Consider the following 21,868-nt stretch of genomic DNA (forward strand, 5'->3'; position numbering starts at 1 on the left):
TGACGGTGGAATAAATTGCTTATACCCCTTTTGCAAACCCATCAATTTACCTCACAGAGAAGGGTGGTTAAATAGTACTGTAGGTGATAAAGGAAAATGGAAACAAATACTGTTCTCTATATTTTTTTCAAATATAATCATTTTTGTTCATAATCTATGTGAGCAAGGTATGGCTTTCAAAGGAGAATGCAGCAAAGGTGTTCTGGAATAAGTGAAGGCCTTTAGCACCCTCAAAGCTGCTTGATGGGCTAAGGGCCACATATCATATTCTTTCAGATATTTCCAAACCCTAACAATATTCTTGAAAAAAGAGGATCAATTAACCTCATTACATACAATGCATGACTCTTAGGTGAAGTTATTCTTTTCTATATTCTTACCACTGTGGATTTAGGGGAATTGAATAGTATGGAAATTTATCATAAAGGCAGTCATAATCATACTGAAAGAGAAGGGAGAAATTGGTTTTTAAATATTAAACTGTTCTATCGGGCTGGGATTAGCGGGCTGACCTCTCTTGGGAATATAGGTGCAAGAGTCCCATACCAAGGGATATAATGGGGTCCATATTCCACCAGTGGTAGAAATAACCAAGGATTCTATCTGACCATGAGGGAGTTGAGAAAAAGAATGAGTTTTATTTTACATGTAAAGACTTGTAATTTGACCTCCAGATCCTGGAACAAGCCCACATAATGCTAGTTATATAAGTCTTTATAATTAATCCAGATCCAAATTTTGCACCTTAAACCCCATTGGTCAGCATTCTGCAGTTCACAAAACCCCAGCCCTTGATTATATTTTCATCTATTATATTTTTTGAAGGAATATTCTTAGTCCTTTGCCCTTTTGTCTACATCAGATAGCATGATAAAGGAGTTTTCAATTCCTAAGAGAAGTTGGAGGATTCCAAACCAAGATATCAATAATACAGGTGAGTTTTATGACTATCATTCTTACCCTTTTTGCATGTGTTTGTCTTTCGTTCTCGAAGAGGACCACGACATCAAGATGATGACATGACATGCAATTGACTTTCATTTGAGGGAGGGCTGTGAAAGGTCACCAATGTAACTTTTTTCTCCTGAGCCATCTGAATCCAGTGGTTTGATATTCATCAGGATGACTGGAGATGACCCAGGATACAATGTGAGAATCTGGTCCTTTTTTTGTTATAGAAGAGACTGTCTCTTGAGTAATGTAAAGAAGCATATTTATTGAACGGCTGTATCTCACTCAAAGTGAGAATGGGATAAGACCTTACACTGAAAGGGCCAGGACCACTGGACCCAAATGACTCAGGAAAAGAAAGTGAGGTTGGTGGCATTTCATTGCTCTCTCTACCTCAAATCAAAGTCAGTTGCAAGTCACGTCATCATCTTGATGTCATGGTCCATTTAGAGAACAAAAGACAAACACAACCTGTGAGTAAGAAGCAGCTCCTCTTCCCCTCTCCTCCTTATCATCATCATCATCATCATCATCATCATCATCATCATCATCATCATTATCATCATCATCCTCCTCTCCTCTAGTGTTCTACCCAGGGGAAGGTACATTCCATGGCCAAAAGTTGCCGTTTTTCCTCTGGGTTTACTGGCTACATTTCTTGCTCAAAGATCAAGCCTTAAACCCAATTTTCTCTGGAGCTCATAAATTGGACAACAAGTTCCCACCTACCTAGCACAGAGTGTATGTAAATTACTAAATAGTAACTGTTTCTCTTTTACCCAGGAATCCTGAGGGTCTTTCCCTCCTTTTGTGGATAAGAGCTGGCTTGGCAGTTGTTTTTCGTGTGCAGAAAGAGACTTTTTCAGAACAAAGAAAAATATGATGATTTCCAGGGCCAGCATTCCCCACCCACCACTCCATACAAGCAGTGTTGTCTGACATTAGCCATCTGCAAAAATTATACCTTTATGAATTTTATAATTTTTGTAGAAACAAAATTTAATGATACCTTATACCAGGTAAAAGATTTTCCCATTCAAAGGAGAAAAAAAAAAAACAAGGGGGCAGATAGGTGGTGTGGGAAACAGGAAGTTCAATTTCCACAGTTTTGGGTGATCGGGAGAAGGTCTAACTGCTGTGTACTCTCAATGAGTCATTTGAGGGAAGCCCATCAGAGAGGAACATGAAGTCACATGACCAGGAGATAGTGGCTCACAGGATTCAACATCATCCTGACCTTGTTGTAGACTTCTGGTGGCCATGCTGGAAACTACCCTTTCCTTCAGGGGAAGGAGAGTAGAAGGTCTTCCTTTCTCTGAATTTCATTTTAAATAAATTTTCCTTGGTATCTTTTTATGTGTCAAGTTCATCTCTAACAACATGGCACCCAACTTTGGGTATAGATTTGGGGCCTTAGAAGAAATCAGATAAAATTATGAGATGAGTACTTCTCTAAAAAATCTTTTTTATAGTCCCTGTTAGATCTACCCCAGTTCAAGTATGTCACATTGGACCATGGGCAGAGAGTTCAGAGGAAATGGGGAGAAAAATTTGCCAGCTGATCAGATAACAGTATAATGAGCAAAGATCAGGTCACCACAGGAACTTCCACTCTGAATTGGTCTTTTACTGAGGAATTGGAATTACATGAGGAACATGGCAAACTTTTTTGGCCCTATTTCTGTCCAGAAGTCTCCTGGTTGGCCCTAAGCTAATGACAGAATTGGACAGAATCCCAGTAATTTGAGCAATGACAGGAAAGAAAGCCCCTGGGGATACTGGGAAGATGCGATCTGCTTCCAGGTTACAAGAACTATAGTGGTTACTGGACCCCAGGGATGTTAGTCCCAACAGTGACGGGCATTTCTCTATACCAGCTGGTTTCAGGATAGATCAATGCAGTCTAGGTGCTTGCTTGTCCTGGAAGCTGGAGTGAGCTTATTAGGGAAGAATTTAATCCTTAAATTGTTTGGAAACCACAAGTTTTCTACCAGGTCTGAATTCAAATTCAAATCAATGTGCACAATGTTTTGTTAAATGTTTTGCCTGTGTGCTTGTGAAGTACTTCATGTTTGTGGTGAAAGTCGTAAATGTAAGCAGCCAACAAAGCTTCCCCATTATCTTGTCTTTCTCCCACCCCCACCTGGAGAAGTTTCAGAGGAGTGAGTGGGGCAGGAAAGGTAAAGAAAAGAGAAAAAAATCTTTCTTTCTGCATTCTTAACCCTGGCCACATTTTTGAATGTGAAAAGAAAGATAAGGAAAAATGAACCTAGGGCAGTCTGCAGTGAAAAGTTGAGTTTTGATTTAATGAGATCTCAGAGTTAAAATCTGCACTTTAGATTTGAATTGGGGGAATGAATCTGATACTAGACAGTGTGTTTAAAATGGCAAGTCCACTTTGGAATTTCAGTGATTCCTTTTGGAGGCGTTGACTCTCTCCACATTCTGAAGGATGAAGCCAAGAAGAGTGAGAAAGGCTTCTGCCTGGAGAGAATGGCAATGCCCTGTCAGCATTCTTAGGACCCCGACTGGATCAAAAACCTTCTCTTAGAATAATGGCATATTTTAAGCTAACATGAGGAGAACAGGTAGGATTTTGAACTCTTTGTTGAGCCTGAAATTCTCAAGGGAGAAAGACATGGGTGTAACAGTGGAAGTATTCCTGTGCTCTTTGCCAGGGGAGGTTACCCCCTCTCCCTCCCAATCTGACTTAACTGGGAGAGATTTCCTTACCTGGTGAGCCTTGGAAGAGAGGAGGAGAGTCAGAAGATTACATTTCAGCTCTTTAAAGAAGTAGAGCGAAAAAAAATAAGGGAAAAGGCTACTTACAGTTGAAAATGGCCAGCCACCTGTTCCTTCAATGGAAGTTTTTCTTTTAAGTAGACAGAGTATTTGACTTAAGGGGAAAAAAAGGTTAAAATGTTTATCATTAGTAACTACAAATCCAGATTTGATAAGATTCAAGTTAAAATCTGTCCTGAAGGAATACAGAGCGGCATCTGAGAATGTTCATCCTATCAGGATTAAGCAGAAAAAGATATTATTATTTGGCATTTATGATTGTAAATTGCTTGACATAAACATGGGCCTATGTTAGGTGAAATATTAGTATAATGTAATTGCTACAAAATTTTTGAATTTGGATTTTGTTACATATAGATTGGGATTCTAAAAGGATGTGATAGAAATTTGATAATTTAAAACTTATGTAATGGTACATTTAACTTCTTTGTCACGATTAAACTGGAATGGCATTCCAGTACATAGAGTTAAAAAACAATGATTTATGAACTATCTTGTCTTATGGTTAACATGATTTAATAGTTAATAAGTCAATCAAATTTGAGATGATTCTATCTGATCAGGTGATAGGGTGTGGCCACTTGGTGATAAGGAGATGAGTTACTGTGCAAGGTAATGCTGAAATGCATTCACCTAATAAGTAATGGCTTATTTTAAGTTTTAAATAAACTTACTATGAATTTCTAAGGAATTATATTGTTACATTAATGATGAATTGGTTAAGAAACTGTTATAAATTATGTGTAAGAGTCTCTTTGTTGTAGAATTCTTATTGAGAAAATAAGAATCCTTAAAAAAATACATATATTTTTATACATGGCTATGATTTTCAAACCTGTTTCATCTAAGGATGTATTAAGTGTGTTAAAAGTTTATTTCTCCCATTAAGAAGGAAGTTATAAGTAGGAGTATTTTTGCTATAAAGCAAGCATTTAAGGAAACTTGTTGAATGGACAGAGGCCTTGGTCTCAGATCTTTTCTTGTAATTATTGTCAGTTAGATTGAAGAGGGTTTTGTGATAAATTGTAAACTCTTCTTAGGGGAGGAAAATATTTGTTGTATGAAAAAAAATGGAGGCAGGCCGCGCGGCTCGGGCGGCGGAGACTGCGAAGAATTGAACGGGTGGAGGGATCCGAGCACGCCGCGAGGCTCCCCAAAGGCCAGCCACGGCTGCACTATGTCGAAAGTTTCCTTTAAGATCACGTTGACCTCGGACCCGCGGCTGCCGTACAAAGTACTCAGTGTTCCCGAAAATACTCCTTTCACAGCAGTCTTAAAGTTTGCTGCAGAAGAATTTAAAGTTCCTGCAGCAACAAGTGCTATAATTACAAATGATGGAATAGGAATAAATCCTGCACAGACTGCTGGGAATGTTTTCCTAAAGCATGGCTCAGAACTACGAATAATTCCTAGAGATCGTGTCGGTAGTTGTTAATTTCTGCAGAATGAAAATTAACCATTATCTTTCCGGATAAACATTGATATTTATTTTGTAATGTTGCATTCGGACTGTCTACAATTTTATGTACCTACTCCTATAAGGACACTGACCCTTTACTTAGAGAAGGAATTCATCCCACGAATAAAACAACTGCCTTAAGAAAGAAGCCAACCTCTCCTCTGCTACCTCACTACATTTATGAAAGGAGTTTCAATTTCATTTTAAAATAGAAAGATGATATTACTGAGAACTAGTTCTTTACCAGTAAAATAAGAAAATGAAAATTTCTTGTTTAAAATTATGTCAACCACAGATTAAATTATTTGTATGACATACAAGTAAGAATTGCCAGCAAACGTAGAAAGAGGTAAATAAATATGTATTTTACATACAATTTAAGAAAAGAATAACAGATGAATTGATCAACATAAATATTTGTGTTTATTATCATTTGGGTTTTCTAGGTTTCAGTTGACTCCCATACTTCATTTGGATTTCCAGTTATCTCAGAAGTACCATCAGCTGAACAATAGAACTTATTCTAATTATAGAAAATGACATCTTACACCAGCTAGTCTACCTTTGTTCCTGTAGAATTGAATATAGTTAGTAGAAATTTAAATATATCTTTTGCTGAGTTAAAACCCTACATGAGTATATTCTAAGAACTCTCATGTAATCATGATCTTTTGATATAGATAATTCTGCATTGAAATCTGAAAGGGAATGAATACTGTTGAGAAGACCTGAAATCACACAAAGCTCAAGGAAGTGCCATAATCTTTCCTTTAGTATACTGAACCCAAAGTTCAAAAGGGCTGGCAGGGGAAAAGGAGACAGTTGAAGCACCATGATCACTGAAAACAGAGAAGTCAAAACTGAAGAAAGAAAGGAGCAAGCCATACAGGAGATACAGTGACCCACAAAATCCAGAAAGAATGAGAATGAGTTCCCAAAGGGTTGAAATGAAAAAACAGCAGCAACAGAGTGGAGAAGAAGAAAGCAACTACTAGATTGTATAAACAAGCAGCAGAAGAGAGCCATATATATATACTCTTTTTACTACTGCAGAGGATAAAACATCTCTACCTTTCCAGAAACCTTAAAGAAGAGAGAAACCCTTAAAAGATAAAGGAAATGGGTTATGATAAAAAAGTGTTAACACACAGGCATAATGCTTAGTATGCTGGCTTATGTACGTTGTATGAAAGTAAAGCTCAGAAAAAAAAGCAGCTTAAATTCTTTGTTATTTTATAGTAGAACAGCTGGTATATATAGCTGTGTTTGGCAAATGCATAAATTATCGTCCTAAACAAAGTTTTCTATGATTTGTTTTCAGTGATATCATTCCATGATGCTCCAGTTTCTGACCTAATGCTCATTGAAAAGGCAAAAGATTCTTATAAAAAATTCAGCTTATCTAGCCATGTGTATTTTCTGAAGGATGTTTTTGGTATTGTAAAGTTATATGTGATATTAGAAAGCTAGATTTAATTGCTCTTAATTATGACTAAGGCCCAACAAGATTCTTAACCATCACAAGTAGTAAAGGCAGTAAAATTAAGGCAAAAAAGTGAACTCTTATATTTTTGAAAGGTATTTACCTAGAAGAGTTAAACTAAACATTGGCCATTAGTTACACAGACCCTTACTGTAAGGATTACAATTAACCAAGGTTATACTTTAATATTTTTCATAAGTCAAAATATGCTTGCATTTATGTGCTGCAGAAAAATAAAATGGTGCAATGAAATAATTTAAATTATTAGGCTCTAATTTGTTAATATTTGTGTATCAAATTCTCATTAAAGATAAATTATATCAAAAAAAAAAAAAAAGAAAAAAAATGCTTTACAAAATTTTTGTATGATTTTTGGAAGGCCTACCAAACTTGTATTTGTCACTTAATTTGTTATATTAAGGTCTTATGGGGGTTCAAAAATAAGGGACAAGATAAAGGAGAACAGGAGTTTTATGGCTCCAGGAAGGTCTGTGACATATTTAAGACAGCCTCACTATAATGAGTCACTCATTTGCAATTCACAAAAGTTCACCTTAACTTTTTCTTTTGCAAAATGGGGGAAATTTTAGTTTCACTAAAGAACTTATAAAGAAGAATAAGATAGTGCTCTTTTCCAACACTCCTTTTTTCCCTCAGTATCACCTAGAGGGCCAAGAAGCATGGTTCATCTTCGGAACTTTCAAAATTAATATTCTCTTGCAGTTAGAATTATACTGTCACCGAGAAGAAAAATGGATAGACTTCTCCTACATAATGGCTTTTATCCAGCTCCCTTAGAATCCTGATCTCAGGAAACATTGTGAGATGCTTGTAGCTAGAACTGCCTCCTCAAAGGAGAAACTGGTGGTCAGCCTGACATTTTTGATGATCCCCTTCTTGTGGCCCTCAGGGCTTTGGAATTCTACCTCTCCCCCAGTCCCTGTCACAGATCTTGCTGAGATGTGTCCCTCTGCAGCCCCTCCCCCTGAGAGGATACCCACTCAAGCCCCACCCTAACAGCAGTCTCTGGGGTATCTCTCCTTCTGATTCCTTCCCTTCTTCAGGTACTAGCTGATCTGACCCCTTGCCAGTAGGATCCCGGGGTCGTGCAGCCTAATCCAGTTCAGGCGGCATTCCTCAGCCCCTCACACACAAGAAGTGGGATCTCCTGTTTCTCTTATCAAGCTGGCATCCCCACAAGGCCTTCAGGGCTTTTTCCCCTGAAGGAAGTGCCTGCCTAGCCTAGTGGAACAATTAGAGTGCATGTTCTGTTCTCCGACTCAGAACTCAATTCAGGCCAAAGAGAAATGGGGGAGATACTCAGAAGATCCCATTAAGTTAACGGAAGGGTTTAGGGACATATCCCTACAATTCAAGCTCTTTAGGGGTGATTTGCATGTCCTCTTCTCTACCTATTTTACCAATGAGAAGAGGAGAATGTGGGAACAAGCCCAAAAGTTTCGTGAACGTTTGGCTAGCAATGACCCCACAAAATACCCTCTAGGAGCAGCTGCTATTCCCACTAGTGACCCAGGATGGGATTATCCTAAGAGTGAGGATAGGGGAGAGAAACCATATAGTAATTTGCCTGTTAGTAAGCCTAAGAACTGCATTTCAAAAGCAAGTAAATTTTTTTTTTAAATTAGGGAAATTGCTCAGGGAGAAAGGAAGACCCTGCCCTTTTTCAAAACCAACAAGTAGAAGCTATTAAAAAATATATAAATTTAGATCCTGACTCTATAGAAGGGGCAGCAGCTACACGCTGGAAGTATCTAGGTTCAGCACATAGCCATAGCCCTGGGATAGAATGGGTCAAGATAGAGAAGTCAGCCAGTCACTATCTACACTTTGTAAGATACCCCATCCTTCTGTCAGTAATTTTTATATAATTCAACTGATGTCATCTGAAACTTATTTTTTGTGTGTTTACAGCTAAAACAGTTTGGTTATCACATGTGAAAATTGGAAGTTTACTGTTTATAGTTTTAATACTAAAATCTAAAGCTGGCACACTGTGTGTGTATGTGTGGAAAGGAGCAGTCCTCAGGCTAGTTAAAAAGTACAGCCCTGGAGGCTCTAAGGAGCTTGTTTGAGTCATGGAGTTCCTAAAGAAGGAACTTGCTTTGGTGAGAATTTGAAAATGTATAGAAATTATCTTAAGTGATTGGCTTTTAGGACCAATTTAACATCTAAGATGTAAGTCCTGATAATATCCTTGATTGGTGAAACCTGACATCAAATGCAAAGCCTCTGGGACCGTTACAAATTATTTTCTATAACTTACGCAGAGAGAAATGTGACTGTTACAAGAAGAAGTTTGTCTCAGGGGAAAATTGTGTCATCAGCCTGGGATGGTATCATTCTGCCTCAGTTTTTCCATTGTGTTCTTCTGAAAACGAATGTTTTCAGAAATAAACATTTCTGAGTCTGGATATAAGATGGAGATGATATCTAATTAGGTCCTTGCTTTTCATTTACATGGCATGTTTCTGTAATCAAAGCAGATAGTTTAAGATGTAAGCACAAAGCATGTAGTGAAATCTTACTATTTTCAGTTAACTGGGTAAATGGGTACTCTAACTTGGTCTTGTGGAAGATAAAACCCCTGTAATAGAACATTCTTTCTGAATGTTATGGGAATAATTAGATAAAGGAAAGGAAACCAAAATATAAATATGTTGTTTCATCATTGCTCCATAGAAAATGACTGGGATATAAGGTTAACTGTAATACTATGTAATTGTTGAGTTTAGGGGTACTTGGGACCCAAAAATAGTGACACTCTGAGTCCTGCTCAAATGAAGTCAACTCAAGCCTTCTTCCAACCAAAGAAGGTTGAAATTTGTTGCCATTTCTCAATACTGGGTGGACTTTTAAGGAACCTGACATTTGTAATGCTAAAACCAGATGTATCTTACCTACAGAGGGTCTCTGGGGAAGGAGTCCAGGGTGATCCCATGTGGTTTGGGGGTTGCAGAGATGGTCTTGATGGGAGTGGCCAGTATCCTGGAGAATTGGATTGATAGGGCATAGTGACAGGGAAAAGTTTAAGGACCTCTACAGAGCCAGATTAAGAGAGGAAGAACAATGAGCTTTCATGGTGAAGTTTTCCAGGGCCCTGTTACACAATAGGATTTTCCAGGTAAGGGACAAAGGTTCCATCTTGGAATAAGGTCTTTACATGTAACAAAGACCAATTGGGTATATACAATTGACTGAATTAATTACTGAGACTAAATAGGAAACATTTCAAGTTGGGAGAAAACAATTTCAGTCTAAGTTTCTTAGAGGCAGGTAATCTCTGGTAATATTTTGCATTGATAAAAAATTAAATGTTTCTGTTTTGATTTGAATTCATGAACGTGAGTTGAAGTTAGTGTTTGAACTTATCATATGTGCAGCCCATTCTTTTAGATTGAGCATGGTTAGAAATGTATAGGGGAGATTGAGAAACAGATGTAAGTCTATTAGAGCAATAATTTCTGGTTTTAATGGTAAATTTGATTTTATAATTGTTATTTAATCAGGAACTAGAACATGTGTAGTAAGGAATGCAAACTTCTTAAGACTTCTTCAAAAGATGTTCCTTGGCCAATGTGAAGTTATAGTAATATCTGAAACAGATTATTGGCACTTTCTGTTTTAAGATTTTATGGGACTGGAGTAGAAAGACACACATACACATAGCTCTGAACCCACAACCCACAGATCGGCTACAGGGGAGCAACTCACGGTGAATTCTGCACGCAGGAGGCCACGGAATATTGGAGCGAGGGAGATTTCTGTTCTGGAGAGACCTGCAAACCTCTCGCGGGGGTCCATCGTGCTGCGGACTGGGCGCCGGGACCAGGAGCAGAGGGCAGCCCTGCAGTGGCCGCGGCACCGAGAGGAAAAGATCCGAGCGGGCTACGGGGACGGGATCTCCAGCAGCCACGCGGGTCCCTCCACCCACAGAGGGACCTGCAAACCTCTCCAAAAGGTCCGTCGCGCTGCAGATGCGGAGCCCAGCCCAGACCTGCTGCGGCCACAGCACCAAGAGAAACAGACTCGAGCAGGCTTCAGGGACGGGATCTCCAGCGGCCGCACAAGTCCCTCCACCCACAGGTGACGGGGATCGGTGGGGGGGGTCTCTTTGGCAGGTCGAGAGGGGAGTTGGGTGCCCCCGTGGTTCAGGCCCCCCAGGAGGTAGAAGCTGAGAGGCGGCTGCAGACAGGGGCTCCCCAAGCGGGCGGGAGCCTGGATCCATTGTGGAAGGTCTGTGCATAAACCCCCTGAGGGAACTGAGCCTGACAGGTGATCCTCCCCCAACCTCAGCACCTGAACTTAATTCTCACACTGAATAGCAGCCCTGCCTCCGCCAAAAGCCCTAGGGCGGGAAGCAGCATTTGAATCTCAGTCCCCAAACACTGGCTGGGAGGACCAGGAGGCGAGGTGGGTGTGAGGAGAATATTCAGAGGTCAAGTCACTGGCTGGGGAAAATGCCCAGAAAAGGGAAAAGAAATAAAACTATTGAAGGCTACTTTCTTGGAGAACAGACATTTCCTCCCTTCCTTTCTGATGAGGAAGAACAATGCTTACCATCAGGCAAAGACACAGAAATCAAGGATTGTGTGTCTCAGCCCACCCAATGGGCTCAGGCCATGGAACAGCTCAAAAAGAATTTTGAAAATCAAGTTAGAGAGGTGGAGGAAAACCTGGGAAGAGAAATGAGAGAGATGAAAGAAAAGCATGAAAAGTAGATCAGCTCCCTGCTGAAGGAGAACCAAAAAAATGTTGAAGAAATTAACACCTTGAAAAGTAGCCTAACTCAATTGGCAAAAGAAGTTCAAAAAACCAATGAGGAGAAGAATGCTTTCAAAAGCAGAATTAGCCAAATGGAAAAGGAGATTCAAAAGCTCACTGAAGAAAATAGTTCTTTCAAAACTAGAATGGCACAGACGGACGCTAAGGACCTTGTGAGAAAGCAAGATATCACAGAACATAGCAAGAAGATTGGAAAAATGGAAGATAATGTGAAATATCTCATTGGAAAAACAACTGACCTGGAAAATAGATTCAGGAGAGACAATGTAAAAATTTTGGGACTACCTGAAAACCATGATCAAAAGAAGAGCCTAGACATCATCTTCCATGAAATTATCAAGGAAAACTGCCCTGAGATTCTAGAACCAGAGGGCAAAATAAATATTCAAGGAATCCACAGAACACTGCCTGAAAGAGATCCAAAAATAGAAACTCCTAGGAACATTGTGGACAAATTCCAGAATTCCCAGGTGAAGGAGAAAATATTGCAAGCAGCTAGAAAGAAACAATTCAAGTATTGTGGAAATACAATCAGGATAACACAAGATCTAGCAGCCTCTACATTAAGGGATCGAAGGGCATGGAATAGGATATTCCAGAAGTCAAAGGATCTAGGACTAAAACCAAGAATCACCTACCCAGCAAAACTGAGTATAATACTGCAGGAGAAAAAATGGTCTTTCAAAGAAATAGAGGATTTTCAAATTTTCTTGATGAAAAGACCAGAGCTGAAAAGAAAATTTGACTTTCTAACACAAGAATGAAGAGAACCATGAAAAGGTGAACAGCAAAGAGAAGTCATAAGGGACTTACTAAAGTTGAACTGTTTACATTCCTACATGGAAAGACGATATTTGTAACTCTTGAAACTTTTCAGTATCTGGGTACTGGGTGGGAGTACACACACACACATGCACACACGCACACATACAGAGAGACAGAGTGCACAGAGTGAATTGAAGAGGATGGGATCATACCTTAAAAAAAATGAAATCAAGCAGTGAGAGAGAAATATTGGGAGGAGAAAGGGAGAAATTGAATGGGGCAAATTATCTCTCATAAAAGAGGCAAGGAAAAGACTCATTAGTGGAGGGATAAAGAGGGGAGGCAAGAGAAAAACATGAGGTCTACTCTCATCACATTCCACTAAAGGAAAGAATAAAATGCACACTCATTTTGATAGGAAAACCTATCCCACAATACAGGAGAGGGGGGGACAAGGGCACAAGCAGGCTGGGGGGGAGGATGGAGGGGAGGGCATGGGGAGGAGAATGTAATCAGAGGTCGACACTCATGGGGAGGGAAAGGATCAAAAGAGAATAGAAGTAATGGGGGACAGGATAGGATGGAGGGAAATATAGTTAGTCCTATACAATACAACTAGTATGGAAATCATTTGCAAAACTACACAGATTTGGTCTATATTGAATTGCTTTTCTTCCAAAGGGAAGGGGTGGAGAGGGAGGGAGCTAAAGAAGTTGGAACTCAAAGTGTTAGGATCAACTGTAATGTTCTTACCACTAGGAAATAAGAAATACAGGTGAAGGGGTAAAGAAAGCTATCTGGCCCTACAGGAAAAAAGAGAAGACAGAGACAAGGGCAGAGAGGGATGATAGAAGAGAGAGCAGATTGGTCACAGGGGCCATTAGAATGCTTGGGTCTGGGGGGGAGGGGAGAAAAGGGGAGAAAATTTGTAACCCAAAATGTTGTGAAAATAAATGTTAAAAGTTAAATAAAAAAAAAAAAGATTTTATGGGACTACAAATTGATTGTTCTTCTGAGCTTAACTCCAGGTGTGGATGGTAAGAAAAATGGTCTGACCCACTGATCCATGATGCCAAGCGGAGTTGTGAAATGCTGGTATGAACTGCAAAGGGGTGATCTCATGGGAAGCTTGGGAGAATGCCTGTTCAACCTGAGCTGAGGTAGGATTCTCCTGACTCAATTTCTCCACTGAGACTTTAAGCCTGGCTGGATGCCAGCGGACAATCTATTCCTGCCTGGAACTGACATGAAGTTAGGGAAATGATGTTTCCCTAAAAGGTCCCTACTCTTAGTGGCAATTTTCTATAATCAAAAGTTTTGTAAGCATAATACCAGATCTATTAAATAATAAACTGTTGATCGGGAAACATCTAAAGTTAAGTCTAAAATTAAGCTATTAGGCTTAGGATTTTAGATCAACAGCAATAGCTTAGGGTCCTTTAATTCTTAGTAACAGTGTGGAGACAATGAGGTCAAGGGCCTGTGAGGTTAGCATACATAGTCAATATTATTTTTGTCTCAGTCGGTAAATGTTAAAAGAAAAATGTTTTGTGGTCTATATTGTAAATGCTTTAAAAGAACCATCACATGACCAGAAACTGAAATTATTTTATAATGTGATATGGACTGTGTTAAAAATCATTCTTCATTGTATTTATTTAAGTAATGCAGGCTGAACTAGAGCTAGAGCTAGGGCTGGGGCTGAGCTCCTTAGTGAAATCTCATCTTCCTGATGTAGGAAGTGAATAGTGAATTAATGCAAAATGTAAAGACTGGATTTTAATGTGAATTTCTTAAACATGACAACTTGCCAAAGTTCCAATTTTGATTGAGTAAAAGTGATAAGAGTATAAAGCTTAGGAATTGTAATCTAAAATTGTATTAAGGTCAGTTTTGTAGGAGAGTGGACATCTGGATTTCTACAAGAAGATAAAGGAAAGAAGATGCTGAGATGTTGTGTTGCAGATGGCTTAAATGAGCATCCAGACCACAAAACTGCATCAGATGATGTTCCTCTCCAGACTGCTGCATGATATGGAACTTCTAAATGGACAATTCTTTGGTTTACCTTCCTATTTTGAATCTCTATATCTGTACTTCTGACAAGGGGACTGCCCCCTTGTAATTTGTCAATGCATCAGTCAACTTTGCCCCCTTCCCATATTCATATAAAAGGGAGATAGATGAAGGGAAGTATTCATAGAGGAAAGAAAGTGAGGTGATATTTATTGATTGGATTTAAGTGTGGAAACAGAAATCTTAACAAAGAGAAAAGGGGAGGCTTTGTGGGAAACAGGAAGTTCTGATTCCACAGTTCCTGGTGATCACAGGTTGTGACCTAGCACAGTCATGTTAGAAGGTCAAACTACTGCACATGCTCAATAAGCCCTTTGAGGCAAAACCTGTCAGAGAAGAACATGAAGTCACATGTCCAGAGACTTTGGCCCAAGGGATTCAAAGTTCAGAATTCTATAAGGATCCTTTCTCATCCTGACCTTGTCATAGACTTCCACTAGCCATGCTGGAAGCTACCTATTCCTTCAAGGGAAGAAGAATAGAATGCCTTCCCTCCTCTACACTCCATTTAAAATAAATTTTCCTTGATACGTTTTTGTGTGTCAAGTTTGTTCCTAACAGGTAGCACAGTGGATAGTGTGTCATGCCTGGAATCAAAGATTCATTTTGGGGAATTCAAAGCTGGCTTCAGACATTTACTAGCTGTGTGACCCTGGGTAAGTCACTTAACCCAGTTTGTTTCAGTTTTCTCATCTCTAAAATGAGCTAGAGAAGTAAAGGCAAACCATTCCAGTACCTTTGCCAGGAAAATCCAATAATGGGATTACAAAGAGTCAGACACGACTAAACAACAAAACAATGGAAAGATGGCATGCGGAAATATTATCATTGCCATCATAGGACCATCTTCCCAAAAATCTTCAAGCAGCTGAGTCTGATATACACTTGGAGTTACTAGGCATTGTACATAATTTAAGGTACAATGCATGTGTTATTGTATTAACGCTAACAAAGAACTGAGATTGTTTTACAGCTATAATACAACACCTGATAATATAACAATGTAAACCTCCTTTTTTCTCAAATCAATAACATCTTTACTCAAAAACACTGAAAATAGATGCAACTGGCTTCAGGAATGTTGCTTACCAAAGAAACAACTCCCTCTCCTTCCTCTCCTCCATCTGAAAGAGGTCTTTTATACTCTGAGAAAAGTCGCTGATTTCTGCTTGCATTAGCAGTGAAGGCAGTCTTATTTTCATTTTAGTCATGTTCAAGAAATTCATTACTGCTAATCTAAAACAAGATTATCTATTTGCCATTCTGTTGGTAAGGATAGGGATGAGGAGAGTTTAAGGGAACAAGGGTAAAAACTATAATCTTGCTTACCAGTTTGAAAGGTGGTATTATTCCTGTCAAAAAGCGATGATTTCTCTTTGACACCACAACAATACAGAAAGCAATAAAGGTTATAGACCATGAGAACCCAGAAAAGGCAAAGATATTTTGTAAAATTTGTGATTATCCCCGTCCCTTACTCTGTGGTCCCGTCAACCTTCTTGATTTACACTGGCCTTTTGGCCTCCATCTACCAGCTCTTTGTTTTTTAATGACTGTCCCCCATTCCTAGAACGCTCTTAAATGACGGTCCCCCATTCCTAGAACGCTCTTCTTCTTCCTCTCTCCACTTCATATAAATCCTTAGTTTCCTTTAAAACTTATCTTCAGTCCTAAAAACAAAGATCAGGAGTAGGGTATGTTTGAGAAAGTATATGTCTGTACATGTACATATATATCTATAGCTATAGAGAAACATATCTAAACTTTCTACTATATACATGACATGCTCCTTTTCTTTCTTACTTTGTATTTAAATGTCAATATTTAAGTTTATGATGTGTTTTTGTTTCTTTTCTCCATTCTGTATTCTCTATTCTGACCCTTGAGTGTAAATTAAAATTTCTTAAAAAGGGGAGGTAGGAAAGTAATAGGAGGGCAAAGTAATGGGAAGAAGTAAAGTAGAAGAGGCAGGAGGGATAGGAAACAGGAGATATGCACAAATATAAAGACAAAGATCAAGAGTAGGATATGTTTGGAGAAGTATATATCTATATATGTATGTATACATGTATGTATCTACACCTATAGAGAAACATATGTAAATTTTATTGTAGCCACAGCAGAGAACAAATGAAAACTCACAAGGATGCAAAGAAAAGATGGACAATTCTGAACCATGTATTATTTATCATACAGGCTTTCTTGAAATGAAAATCTATTGTTACATATTTTGAATTCTCATTTTTGCTCTTCTATGCAGATGACATGTTTTTATTTTTTGTTTTCAAACTTTGTATTTAAGTTGCAATATTTAAGTTTGTGATATGTTTTTGTATTTTTTCTTGATTTTTCTGTATTCTGTATTTGTGTTCCAGTGTTTGAGTCTAAAATAAAAAAAAAAACACTTACCTTGAGCATCAGCTTCTATATGAAAGCTTTTCTGATTCTGGCAACTGCTACTGGCTTCTCTCCCTAAACTATGTTGTCCTAATTTCATATTTATACTGTATGTACATATTTATGTACGTGATCTCTCCCAATAGAATGTAAATTCCTAAATCCCAGAGGACTCTTTCATTTATGTCTTTATTTTGTGTCTCTCTCTGATGTCTGACATATAACACGCATTCAACAAATACTTATTGATTGTTATTTAAAAATAATTCACCAAATTTACCTCATTTCCTTTATTAACAGGATTAGCAAACTGGTATGTTAATAATCAGGTAGATTACAGGAGTTGTATAGATAATTTACTTAGATTTTTAACAATCAGTTTAATGGAATGTTTAAAAAAAGATAGAGTGACATGAGCTAGATGATAATAGATTTAGATGGACTTAGAATTGATTCAGTGATTGCATAAAAGAGTACTGTAGCATGAGTTCTCCAGTAGAACGGCCCTGGGGTCTGTGCATGATCATATACTATTTAATATTTTCATCAGTGACTTGGATAAATGCATAGGTATAGTCTATTTGGCAAGTTTATCAAATATATAGATGATGAAAACTTGGGAAGGAAAGCCAACACATGGCATGACAAAATCATCTAATATTTTCTTGAAAGGGAATTTCTCATTTTCTTGGATTCCTAGAGACTCCAGGGCGAATTTATCTCACCAGATTGATCCAATGACTGGGAGTCAAATAGTTTGAGTAGCCAAACTAGTAAGAAAAATAAATTGTTGGAAGAGAGCTCACTGGTAGCAGTTTCAGCTTCCTGTTATAGATTTGGTTTTTATGACTGTTGAGGCTTGATTAGGGTACAAAGACAAACAACAACCTTCTATTAGGATAGATGAATAAAGCATTTCATGGAAGAGGGAGAGGTAGCAAAAGCAAGGTAATACAGGGAGTTTCGAGGCAACATTTTGCTAAGCAGCTGGCAAGGTTTGCTAGAATGAAAAGCATGCCCTGTTCAGTGGAAGAAAAGAAGTTACAAAACATTTTTGAAATTATTAGAGAAGTCCATTTGATCTAAGACAGCTAGGCTAAAGTAACCATTTACACAAAAAGTGTTGCTTATCCAAGCATAACAAATAGTTTCTTACAAGTGCATGAATCTGTGTGTTTTACTCTGTCCTTATATAGTCTGTTATGTTTTATTTCATCTTCTCCTTTACAGACTGTAGCACTGGGCTGCATCTTACAAAATAAAGTTCAGTAAAGATAAATGTAAAGTCCTAAATAGTTCGAAAAGTTAATTTCACAAATACAAGATAGAGGAGGTTTAGCTAGGCAACAGTCATAAACTGAAGAAATGAAGAATGGAGGCAAGAGGACATTGATAAATCTTTATGGAATCTTGTCCATTGCTTTCCAAGAAAGACTGATTCCTGTCTTGAGTGGGACAGGAAGAAGAAATATGAGTCTGGTTGCCCTATTGTCTGAGAGAGATAGTATTGGACTAAAGTTATATCTATCTGAACCCTCAGACCTCATAAACATTGCTAGTCTAAGGACTTGATTGATTCAGAACAAAAAGCTGCTAACTTTCCTAGTTGATATTCCTTGAGGAAGAACAATGTCCTGGTGCATTCCATCAAATGCTAGTCACACAAAAGACCATTACAAGTAATGAATATGGCAAAAATCAATTTACCTAAACTGATAGCAAACAGAAATCAGAAAAGTAAGTCAACAAGTAACTATTAATTACCTACTATGTGGCAAGAAATGTGCTGGGATATACCAGAAAACACACAAGGATGAATGAGCTTTTTAAATTGGAGTGAAATGAAATGTTGCTCAGCCAAGAAAGAGGTGCATCTCTTAGCAGAAAATTCCCTCTAGTCTCAAGCGAGACAAGGTAAAAGTAAGGGAAAGGTTGAGGAGTTATCTTCCCTTTCATGTCTGAAAGTCTTTCTCCTTTCACCTCCCTGGAGATGGTGACAAAAAGAGAATGGAAACATAAATATATTTCTCTTGAAAGAATAAGAAATGTCTCTCCTCTCTAAACTCTTGCAGCAAGTACATCACTCGTTATACACCTCTCCCCACTTTCACACACACCAACACAAACACACACACACACACACACAGACACACACACACACTTTCTCTCTTTACTAATTGAGAGAATCTGGGAGGTGAGAAACACTTCTGAGATTTTCAAACATAAGATTTCATGAGTTTGAAACAAATTTGGCGTATATTTTTAGGGGCAATGATCTTTCAGCATCTCTTTGAACCCAGAAACCCTTTTGTCTTTGATGATTGATTCTTTGTAGGAAGGTTTAAACTGCCTAAGTTCTTCAGACCATGACTTTTGAGGAAGTAATCAGATAATGAGTTCAGGTAGGAAGTGTGGGGTATAATCTGTGGTCTCATTTGGGAAATAAGCAGAATAAATTTTAGAAAGATATAGTTTTAGGTTGGGAGGTGGGGGAAACTGAGGGCTCAAGTAAAGAGACACTGAATTGTGATTATTCTTATTTGGAGCATTGGAACCAAGGAACCATACTGATGACCTCTTCAGGTGAATTTGACTTCTAACCTCCAGTCTTATGCAGCCAAAGGGTGTATGGGGGTGGGAATGAGAGGTCATTTTCAGGTACCTGAAGTGATTCTGTAGTGTCAAGAAGGGAGTTTTAGGGGCCATAGAAGACTCGTGGATGAGAAAGATCTTGGAAAAAGGGAGTCCAAAAGAACACAGAAAGTCAATAGGATTTTTGCAAAAGTATATTAGGAGGATAAGTTCTATGTTAACTGGATTGTTTTGTTTTTGTTTTTGTTCTTGTTTTTTTTTTTTTTTCACTTAAGCTGAGGAAACCATTGTAACTGTTTCTTCAAGTGAGTCCTCTTTTCATAGCTACACATCAAAATGTTCACCTCAATTTCTAGGTGAAAGATCTTCTTTCATATGGTCTCATAGGAAAGAATCAAGGTAGGAAGGAAAGAATTAGGCATAAATGCCTCATTAATCCTTTTAATGAATTTAATAAAATCATCTGCAACACATCCTACTCAATTTCCATTGAATTCTCATTAGCTACTTTAGTATTTTCCAAATTCTCCCAAGCTTTTAGTCCCATTGGTCTCAAAATCAATGGAGTCTTGGGGACCAGACTGATTGGTCCCTGGGTCCCAAGTTCATTATTGGATTTTCCTCACATATCTAAAGAAGGCTATAGACATAAACAATAGATTTTTTGCAGTATTTTCTTCCTTTAAACACTAAAAGGGACCCCATAGTCAGAGAAGACTAACAAAGGTAAAATGTGAGAAGACTCTAAAAAAAACTGTCTCTCACTGAAAATTATTACTAAATATTATTACTCCCCCCTTGGGGAAAGAACATGACCATTGGCGGTCTTTCTCCAATGAGAATGAGAAGAGATCCCATGGGAGAATCCAATACGTGGTTAGAAATCCTGGCCATTGTACCCTAAGAGTGCTAATTGAAAAGTTTATTTCTGGCAAGGGGAGACAACTCAAACCCTGTACTGATAATTATGGATATTGGAGTCAATCACAGTCTCCTCAGGTATGAATGTTCTTTATCTTCTTTATGGCCTCCATGTCAGGCCAGACACTATTATTTGACTTGTGACTCAGTCTGGGACAAATCTGTCTGTAGAGGTGGAAGGATTCATTGCGGCCCTTTGAGACTTTGAGTGAGAAGCAGTTAGTCAGAGAAGAGAAATAAAAATCTATAAGCAAATCAGACCTAGAGAGTCAGGTCTGAGGATATGAATTATGTATCTTATTGTGACCATATCTGAATTTTTTTGTCATCCATAGACCTGTTTAAAGGTTATTTTTATTTCTGTCTTGGAAATGAAATTGTGGACCAATGCTTCTCACTTCAAGAATGATCTGTGGGTGTATTTATAGACAACCAACCTATCTTCCAGTTTGATTGACTAAACAGCGGCATATATAACATCTCAGGAAGAGTCTGAGCCAAAGACATAGGTCCAAGTTTTGGTTCATTCACTAAAGGAAGTCAAATTAATGTGATTATTTTGATTTCTGGGGCCAAGGGACCATCGTGACTGTCTCCTCAGGTAAGTCATTCCAGCATCTTTCTTGGCTTTTTATTGCATTTTATTTGAAATTTGGGGAAAAAATCAGGAGTTTCAGGGTCTCTGACAGAGAGTCCCAGGTTACTTCCAGTGTCAGATCATCTGTCTGGACAAGAAACCACTCTCCCTCTCCCACTAAGTAACTCATTGAAAAGTCTTCCAATTATTTTAGTCACCTTTCACCCCTCTTCTGGGATTACTTCTACATGGTAGGCTGTCTATAGGTCTTTAACTTAGAAAAACTCTCTGATCCCTGAGACACAAATCAATTATTGCCTGGGAATTAGGCAGACTTGTCCTAATGTGACAATGAGTTCGACGAATGGGGCAAGGGAACTGTGGTGACCGTCTCCTCAGGTGAGTCATCTTAGCTTTTCACTCTAGCCTGGTACAGCATTTTCACTGTTTTAGAAGAAGATTGAGTCAGTTTGATGCTCAAGAAAAAGAACAGAGAGATGCCCTACTTATAAAATCTAATCAAGGAGTGCTTCCAAGTGTCTTAGAAAAGTCTCTGGTTTCTTTGACCTCAGAGGAGACTGACTGTGATTGTCTTGGGTAGCTTAAGTTTCTTAAACAGTGGTCTTAAGACCTCTCTATGACTCTAATGGATGATAGGTGTTTCAGTTAGTATCTCACATTTGTCTCGAAAAGTTTCTTGGCTGGGTTGAGGTTTTACTTGAGAAGTTGGATTGGTATTTTTATCTGGAGGTATGATCAGCAGTGCTGGCCTCAGTCAAAATGCCAAGATGACTGGCTTTCTTTTTATCTGTAAAACAACCTAGTAAGATTTCCTTTTCCTGGGGTAAGGACAAAGGTAGAGGTCAAAGTTGTCTACTAGGCATTTGTCAGAAAGGAGTTAAAATTTTTCTAGTGTGACTATGATATGGAGCACTAGGAACAAGAGGCTATCTCCAACAAAAGAATAATCCCTTCATGATTTCTTTTTCTATTTACATATGTAGGGTCTTCTGGAATGTTTAAAGGCATATCATCTAGGATA

At 38.4% G+C, this 21,868-nt stretch overlaps 2 protein-coding genes across 2 annotated transcripts in view; both read left to right on the forward strand.

The window, feature by feature from the left end:
- The first annotated feature begins 4,832 nt into the window (after positions 1-4,832).
- Positions 4,833-6,950, forward strand: LOC140517969 (ubiquitin-fold modifier 1). The gene is made up of 2 exons (XM_072629644.1): positions 4,833-5,561; positions 5,659-6,950. Exon 1 carries the CDS (start codon positions 4,931-4,933, stop codon positions 5,186-5,188), a length of 258 nt encoding a protein of 85 aa, XP_072485745.1. The 5' UTR covers positions 4,833-4,930; the 3' UTR covers positions 5,189-5,561; positions 5,659-6,950.
- Positions 6,951-20,807: 13,857 nt separating this feature from the next.
- The window catches only part of LOC140517968 (immunoglobulin alpha-2 heavy chain-like), a gene marked incomplete at its 5' end in the record, with an annotated part of 937,512 nt that continues 936,451 nt past the window's right edge, over positions 20,808-21,868 (forward strand). The window contains one exon of the mRNA XM_072629643.1: positions 20,808-20,850. Coding sequence (XP_072485744.1) covers positions 20,808-20,850 — 43 coding nt within the window. The remainder of the gene's footprint in view (positions 20,851-21,868) is intronic.

Source organism: Notamacropus eugenii, chromosome 1 (assembly GCF_028372415.1).
Source record: "Notamacropus eugenii isolate mMacEug1 chromosome 1, mMacEug1.pri_v2, whole genome shotgun sequence".
Taxonomy (NCBI): Eukaryota; Metazoa; Chordata; class Mammalia; order Diprotodontia; family Macropodidae; genus Notamacropus; species Notamacropus eugenii.